This window comes from Telmatherina bonti (genome assembly GCF_933228915.1).
Source record: "Telmatherina bonti genome assembly, chromosome: 18".
In the NCBI taxonomy this organism is placed as follows: domain Eukaryota; kingdom Metazoa; phylum Chordata; class Actinopteri; order Atheriniformes; family Telmatherinidae; genus Telmatherina; species Telmatherina bonti.
The window spans coordinates 37,642,926-37,651,127 of record NC_136616.1 but is presented as its reverse complement, the minus strand read 5'-3'; the positions used below and the strand labels follow the sequence as shown (position 1 = coordinate 37,651,127).

The following is an 8,202-nucleotide window of genomic DNA, read 5'->3' as shown; positions in this document are numbered from 1 at the left end:
TGTGTGTGTGTGTGTTGCATTTTTATTGACTGAATGTGAAAAGGAGGTAGCAATGGAGGGAATGTTGGGGGTACTGGCATGTTTTTATGAGGTACTAGCAACATGTTTATACATGTTTTTCTTGCCACAGAATCATCATCCTCACCAACCTACCTGGTTGTGCAGGTGACTAATCGGTCTGTCCATCCATATATAGTAAAAAGACCATTTGGTTTCATTAAAAAAGGGGGAAAAAAAAACAAAAACAAAAAAAAAAAAAAACAGATTTATTGGGAGTGCATTACTACAGTTTTACCACTAGGGGGCGACAGAAACGCCACCCTTCATTGGTGACGTCATCAGCGCTGTGTATTTCCGCTGTAAAACATTAAGTAGCGTCGCTAAAAGAAAAACAAATATTCAGCCAGAAAAAACACATTTATAAGGCACATCTTTATCTCTGACCGACCTCGCGTTCCGGCCTGCAGAAAGCGCTTCGGCTGGTTTGGCCTCCGCGGCCGCCGTACAGACGCCGTGCAGGCAGCATGGTTCTGGAGAAGAAAAGCTCAGGTGAGTTTTGGTTTATTTTACCAGCTTATTGAATGAAAGCAACATGGTGTGAGGTTTTTTATTAAAGCGGCGCTATGCGGGACATGAACTGGTCCGGTCCGGAACGGGGTTTCCCTCCGTTCTGGTTCCGGTCCGGGTTCCGCTGGGAAAACCAGGCGTTTAACGGAATCCGGGATTTCTGACAAAACCAGGTGTTTGTTAAAACCAGGATCAATTTTTCATGACTGGGATTAAACTCTGTAATATTCGGCAGCTACAGTTAAACTGGAAATGATCATTTAACTTTAAAAATAGCGGAGTTTTATTTAGTTTTATTTTTAGGTTCCGGGTGTTAATTCAATTACAAAACTAATAAAAACCGACAGAATCGTTTTTTAAAATTATGTTTAATATTAAAGAATTACTAAACGTTAAAATGTTAAGTTCGATGACAAATAGATCCCAGATGAGACTTTTCTGCCGCTATTCCGGATTCCATTAGAGAAACGACGCTTTTAAACCGAAATCGGTTTTTCTAAAAATCCGTCTTTTCTATAAATTCTGCAGCAACTTTTTATTGATCTTTAGTCAAGTTTATAAAATTCGTCTGAAACACTTTTATAGAAAAGTCAAATTAACTCTTTTTAGAGCTAAATTTACCAGTTTTCTCCTCTTGAAATGAGATTACTTATGTGTTTTCACATCCTTGACAAATGAAACCTGTGTTTGTGTGTGTGTGTGTGTGTGTGTGTGTGTGTGTGTGTCTCAGCCCGGGTGGAAGCGGGTCAACGCCGGGTTTTAGATGAAGCGACCCGGCAGAGGAGACTGACCCGGCAGCTGGAGGCTCTGGAGAAAGACAACTTCCAGGTTGGTGATGAAGATGGAGAAAGGTTAAATCATCATCATCATCGTGGAGATGATTGGCAGCTCACCATCCAATCAGAGTTTTTAGTTAATTTCTTCTTGTTTCCAGGACGACCCTCTGTCATCCCTGCCTCCCCCAGGTCCTGCTGCCCGCCTACCTGCCTTCAGTGAGACGGAAGAACCAGGTGAGGCTCTGAATCTCGGTCCTGTTGGTCCAAACCCGTCCCAGCGTTGATGTCTGTCTCATGTCTGGTTCTGATCCAATGTCCTTCCTCTGTCTGTCTCTGCAGAGAAGAAGAAGAGGAAGACGAGGGGCGACCACTTCAAGCAGCGCTTCAGGAAAAACTTCACTACGCTGCTGGAGGAAGAGGTGAGGATCAGGAGGGTACCGGATCCTGGTGTGGTAGTAGGGGGACCAGGTCTGGTCTACAGTCTGGTGGTAGACTGGATCCTGGTGTGGTAGTAGGGGGACCAGGTCTGGTCTACAGTCTGGTGGTAGACCGGATCCTGGTGTGGTAGTAGGGGGACCAGGTCTGGTCTACAGTCTGGTGGTAGACCGGATCCTGATTTGGGACTAGGTGGACCAGGTCTGGTCTACAGTCTGGTGGTGGACCGGATCCTGATGTGGGACGAGGTGGACCAGGTCTGGTCTACAGTCTGGTGGTAGACCGGATCCTGGTGTGGTAGTAGGGGGACCAGGTCTGGTCTACAGTCTGGTGGTAGACCGGATCCGATGTGGTAGTAGGGGGACCAGGTCTGGTCTACAGTCTGGTGGTAGACTGGATCCCGATGTGGTAGTAGGGGGACCAGGTCTGGTCTACAGTCTGGTGGTAGACCGGATCCTGATGTGGGACGAGGTGGACCAGGTCTGGTCTACAGTCTGGTGGTAGACCGGATCCTGATGTGGTAGTAGGGGGACCAGGTCTGGTCTACAGTCTGGTGGTAGACCGGATCCGATGTGGTAGTAGGGGGACCAGGTCTGGTCTACAGTCTGGTGGTAGACTGGATCCCGATGTGGTAGTAGGGGGACCAGGTCTGGTCTACAGTCTGGTGGTAGACCGGATCCCGATGTGGTAGTAGGGGGACCAGGTCTGGTCTACAGTCTGGTGGTAGACCGGATCCTGATGTGGTAGTAGGGGGACCAGGTCTGGTCTACAGTCTGGTGGTAGACCGGATCCTGATGTTGTAGTAGGGGGACCAGGTCTGGTCTACAGTCTGGTGGTAGACTGGATCCCGATGTGGTAGTAGGGGGACCAGGTCTGGTCTACAGTCTGGTGGTAGACCGGATCCTGATGTGGTAGTAGGGGGACCAGGTCTGGTCTACAGTCTGGTGGTAGACTGGATCCTGGTGTGGTAGTAGGGGGACCAGGTCTGGTCTACAGTCTGGTGGTAGACCGGATCCTGGTGTGGTAGTAGGGGGACCAGGTCTGGTCTACAGTCTGGTGGTAGACCGGATCCTGATGTGGTAGTAGGGGGACCAGGTCTGGTCTACAGTCTGGTGGTAGACTGGATCCTGGTGTGGTAGTAGGGGGACCAGGTCTGGTCTACAGTCTGGTGGTAGACCGGATCCTGGTGTGGTAGTAGGGGGACCAGGTCTGGTCTACAGTCTGGTGGTAGACCGGATCCTGATTTGGGACTAGGTGGACCAGGTCTGGTCTACAGTCTGGTGGTGGACCGGATCCTGATGTGGGACGAGGTGGACCAGGTCTGGTCTACAGTCTGGTGGTAGACCGGATCCTGGTGTGGTAGTAGGGGGACCAGGTCTGGTCTACAGTCTGGTGGTAGACCGGATCCGATGTGGTAGTAGGGGGACCAGGTCTGGTCTACAGTCTGGTGGTAGACTGGATCCCGATGTGGTAGTAGGGGGACCAGGTCTGGTCTACAGTCTGGTGGTAGACCGGATCCTGATGTGGGACGAGGTGGACCAGGTCTGGTCTACAGTCTGGTGGTAGACCGGATCCTGATGTGGTAGTAGGGGGACCAGGTCTGGTCTACAGTCTGGTGGTAGACCGGATCCGATGTGGTAGTAGGGGGACCAGGTCTGGTCTACAGTCTGGTGGTAGACTGGATCCCGATGTGGTAGTAGGGGGACCAGGTCTGGTCTACAGTCTGGTGGTAGACCGGATCCCGATGTGGTAGTAGGGGGACCAGGTCTGGTCTACAGTCTGGTGGTAGACCGGATCCTGATGTGGTAGTAGGGGGACCAGGTCTGGTCTACAGTCTGGTGGTAGACCGGATCCTGATGTTGTAGTAGGGGGACCAGGTCTGGTCTACAGTCTGGTGGTAGACTGGATCCCGATGTGGTAGTAGGGGGACCAGGTCTGGTCTACAGTCTGGTGGTAGACCGGATCCTGATGTGGTAGTAGGGGGACCAGGTCTGGTCTACAGTCTGGTGGTAGACCAGATCCTGATGTTGTAGTAGGGGGACCAGGTCTGGTCTACAGTCTGGTGGTAGACTGGATCCTGGTGTGGTTCCAGGATATAGTTAGATTTACATGCTGTAGCTACTGTAAAACCAGCTAGCATCCTGTTTAAATGGAAACGTATCATGTAGCGCTGTGAGCGCTAACCTGAAGGGTTTGCATCTTTCGAAGATTTAATGTAAAAAACCTGGATGGATTGAGTTGATGTGTTAACCATAAATACACTCACAGAAAACTAAATAGACATAGTTCCCCTCATTAGCTTAAAGCTAATGTACTGCTAGCATAAAGATTAGTACTGCTACGTAGCTTCATGCTAACATCAGGTTAACATTAGTAGTTGTACCTGCACCTGCATTATACTGGTAGTCTGCATAGATGTTAATGTCCTATCAATCACACGAGGTGACCAATCATATTATGTCAAGGACAGTATAGCCCCTCCCCCGTAAGAACGACACCCTTCTCCGCAACTGCCAGATTAGCTGACAGTCAGCTGACCTCTTCTCTTCTCTGTTTGGTAGAACCTGTCGGAGAAGCCGGAGCCTAACTACCTGTCAGCGGCAGCGCCCCCCTCCTCTCTGCCCCCCCGACACTTCTGCTGCGTGTGTGGGTTCCCGTCACACTACACCTGCACCACCTGTGGGGGGCGCTACTGCAGCACCAGGTGTCTGTGCACCCACAGAGAGACCAGGTACTCACAGAGACTACGTACCCACAAAGTTGGGGACTAAGTACTCGTATTGACCAGGGACTCATGGAGACTAGGTACTCGCAGAGACCAGGGACTAGGTTCTCGTACTGACTCAATACACACAGACACCAGGGACTAAGTACTCGTCCTCACTCGGTACTCGCAGAGACTAGGTACTCGAAAAGACAAGGTACTCTTAGAGACCAGGGACTAGGTACTCGTCTTGACTAAGTACTGACAGAGACTAAGTACTCCCAGAGACCAGGGACTAGGTACTCGTCTGACCAGGGACTCGTAATACCAGGAACTAGGTACTCGTACCGACTCCATACACACAGAGACCAGGTACTAAGTACTTGTACTGACCAAGGACTTGCGGAGACTAGGTACTCGCAGAGAATAGGTATTCGCAGAGACAAGGTACTAGGTTCTTGTACTGACTAGGTATTCATAAGCCTCTTTCGCACTGTAGGAACCATTTGACGTTCCTGTAACCTTTTCAGTTCTTTGGCGCATTCGGACAGATCGGAACTTAGGGACCATGCCCCTGAGTTCCTATAACCATTTCAGCGCCTACTCAACTTTCGGGTCTTTCCTTAGTTCTGTAGGAACGCATCTGACGAAGCAGGCTGACGTAGGTGATAGCTACGCCCTCGCGCTGAGCGCCGCTACTTAATTTCCGCATCGTCAGACCCCGCCATTTTTAAAAACCACTGTTTACGGAAGCATGGAGAACACAGCTGATAAGTGGACGGACGACGAAGTCAGAGCCCTGCTGGCCGTTTTTTCAGCCGAGGAAATCCAGAGGGGGTTCGAAAGCACACAAAGAACACGATGGCCTTGTCGCTCTCCATTTTTGCTCCTTTGTGGTGTTTTCCTCTTCGCGGTTTGTTTTGTTGCTGAGTGGCGCTAAAATAACACGTCACTGTCGCAGATGGTTGCGTCAAATCGGTAGCGATCGGGTCTCCGACTCATGTCCGAATGCAAAGTGACACGGTTCTCTGGCGAAGGACAGTTCTTAGAACGCTATTAGTTCTCAGAACCCAGTTCTTATAACGTCTCTGTCCGAATGAGACTATAGAGACCAGGGACTAAGTACTCATACTGACAAGGTACTCAAGGAGACCAGTGACTTGCAGAGACTGGGTACTCACAGAGACTAGGTATTCACACAGACCAGGGACTCTGAGACCAGGGACTAGGTACTTGTACCGACTCCATAAACACAGAGGTCAGGGACTAAGAACTCATACTGACTCCATACACACAGAGACCAGGAACTAAGTACTCGTACTGACCAGGGACTTGCGGAGACTAGGTACTCGCAGAGACTAGGTATTCGCAGAGACAAGGTACTACGTTCTTGTACTGACTAGGTATTCATAGAGACCAGGGACTAGGTACTAGTACTTACTAGGTACTAATAGAGACCATGAACTAGGTACTAGTACTCACTCGGTGCTCATAGTGACCAGGGACTAGGTACTAGTACTGACTAGGTATTCATAGTGACCAAGGACTAGGTACTAGTACTCACTAGGTACTCATAGAGACCATGGACTAGGTACTAGTACTCACTAGGTTCTTATAGTAACCAGGGACTAGGTACTAGTACTGACTAGGTACTAATAGTGACCATGGACTAGGTACTAGTACTCACTAGGTACTGATAGTGACCAGGGACGAGTTGCTAGTACTGACTAGGTACTGATAGTGACCAGGGACGAGGTGCTAGTACTGACTAGGTACTGATAGTGACCAGGGACGAGGTGCTAGTACTGACTAGGTACTGATAGTAACCAGGGACTAGGTGCTAGTACTGACTAGGTACTGATAGTGACCAGGGACTAGGTGCTAGTACTGACTAGGTACTGATAGTAACCAGGGACGAGGTGCTAGTACTGATAGTAACCAGGGACGAGGTACTAGTACCGACTAGGTACTGATAGTAACCAGGGACGAGGTACTAGTACCGACTAGGTACTGATAGTAACCAGGGTCGAGGTACTAGTACTGACTAGGTACTGATAGTAACCAGGGTCGAGGTACTAGTACTGACTAGGTACTGATAGTAACCAGGGTCGAGGTACTAGTACTGAGAGAAAAACCAGATGAATTTTCATCCAGATGCATTTTGGGCAGCTCGATGCTGATCTTGATGGATCCTGCTCCCGGTCCAAATGGACAGAACTGATGGGTTCTTCTTTTCTGTCCTTCCTGTCTGCAGGTGTTTGAAGTGGACGCTTTAACTACCACACTCGTTACCATGGCGACGGAGGAGTCAGGACGTCGTCAGTTGTTTGTCCTGCTGAAATTGATGACGTCTGGACGTCTTCTGACGTTCACTGACCCGCAATCAGATGTTACGGGGACCCGGTCTTCCTACGGGAACCCGGTTCTCCTACGGGGACCCGGTTCTTTCTGCATAGTTCTGAGGAACCAGATCAAGATGTAGTTCTGTCTTAACTTGGACTGAGAATTACAAAACTAGAACTGTGATCCAGACCCCCATGTGATCCAGACCTCCATGTGATCCAGACCTCCATGTGATCCAGACCTACATGTGATCCACACCTCTAATTGATCCAGACCTCTAATTGATCCAGACCTCCATGTGATCCAGACCTCCATGTGATCCAGACCTCTAATTGATCCAGACCTCCATGTGATCCAGACCTCCATGTGATCCAGACCTACATGTGATCCTGACCTCTAATTGATCCAGACCTCCATGTGATCCAGACCTCTAATTGATCCAGACCTCTAATTGATCCAGACCTCTAATTGATCCAGACCTCCATGTGATCCAGACCTCCATGTGATCCAGACCTCCATGTGATCCAGACCTCCATGTGATCCAGACCTCTAATTGATCCAGACCTCCATGTGATCCAGACCTCCATGTCCCTCAGCACCACCTTCAGGACAGGAAGTGAAACCCGAACCGCGAGGCATTCAGTGGGAATAAATCCGGATCGGATGTGGTTATAAAACCCCTCAGATTTGTGGTCCTGAACCAGACCAGAAGCGGTTCTGGTCCAGAGGAGGACCTAATATGATAAAATTAAAAACTGTTTTCGTGAATTTGTTGTCCTGGTTTCTCTTCTAGTTAACAGTTCAGATTTTCTGATGTCAGTGAATGCAGCTGCTTTTCAATAAAACCTCCTGCTTTCCAGCAGCGGTGTTTCCATGGCGATAAGATGAGACCATGAGAACCGACCAGCAGCTTGGTTCATGGTTTTATCGATGATACAAGACTACAGGAAGACATCCTGGTCCCCGGAGGACATCCTGGTCCCCGGAGGACACGTTGGTCCCCGGAGGACATCCTGGTCCCTGGAGGACATCCTGGTCCCCGGAGGACATCCTGGTCCCCGGATGACACGTTGGTCCCTGGAGGACATCCTGGTCCCTGGAAGACACGTTGCTCCCTGGAGGACATCCTGGTCCCTGGAAGACATCCTGGTCCCCGGATGACACGTTGCTCCCTGGAGGACACGTTGGTCCCTGGAGGACATCCTGGTCCCCGGAGGACACGTTGGTCCCTGGAAGACATCCCGGTCCCCGGAAAACACGTTGGTCCCTGGAGGACACGTTGGTCCCTGGAGGACATCCTGGTCCCCGGAGGACACGTTGGTCCCTGGAAGACATCCCGGTCCCCGGAAGACACGTTGGTCCCTGGAAGACATCCCG

General features: G+C 50.1%; 1 protein-coding gene across 1 annotated transcript; it reads left to right on the top strand.

The window, feature by feature from the left end:
• The first annotated feature begins 71 nt into the window (after window positions 1-71).
• On the top strand, window positions 72-7,500 carry znhit1 (zinc finger, HIT-type containing 1). The gene is made up of 6 exons (XM_079257302.1): window positions 72-549; window positions 1,298-1,395; window positions 1,502-1,577; window positions 1,683-1,762; window positions 4,340-4,509; window positions 6,737-7,500. The coding sequence occupies exons 1-6, from the start codon at window positions 525-527 to the stop codon at window positions 6,756-6,758; spliced, it is 471 nt and encodes a 156-aa protein (XP_079113428.1). The 5' UTR covers window positions 72-524; the 3' UTR covers window positions 6,759-7,500.
• Window positions 7,501-8,202: the final 702 nt, after the last annotated feature.

Excerpts from the sequence above, each read along its gene's own strand:
- znhit1 (XM_079257302.1), top strand. The coding sequence starts at position 525 with ATGGTTCTGGAGAAGAAAAGCTCAG. Across the intron at positions 1,578-1,682 it reads CAGTGAGACGGAAGAACCAG|AGAAGAAGAAGAGGAAGACG; the intron begins GTGAGGCTCTGA and ends CTGTCTCTGCAG. Across the intron at positions 4,510-6,736 it reads TGCACCCACAGAGAGACCAG|GTGTTTGAAGTGGACGCTTT; the intron begins GTACTCACAGAG and ends TCCTGTCTGCAG.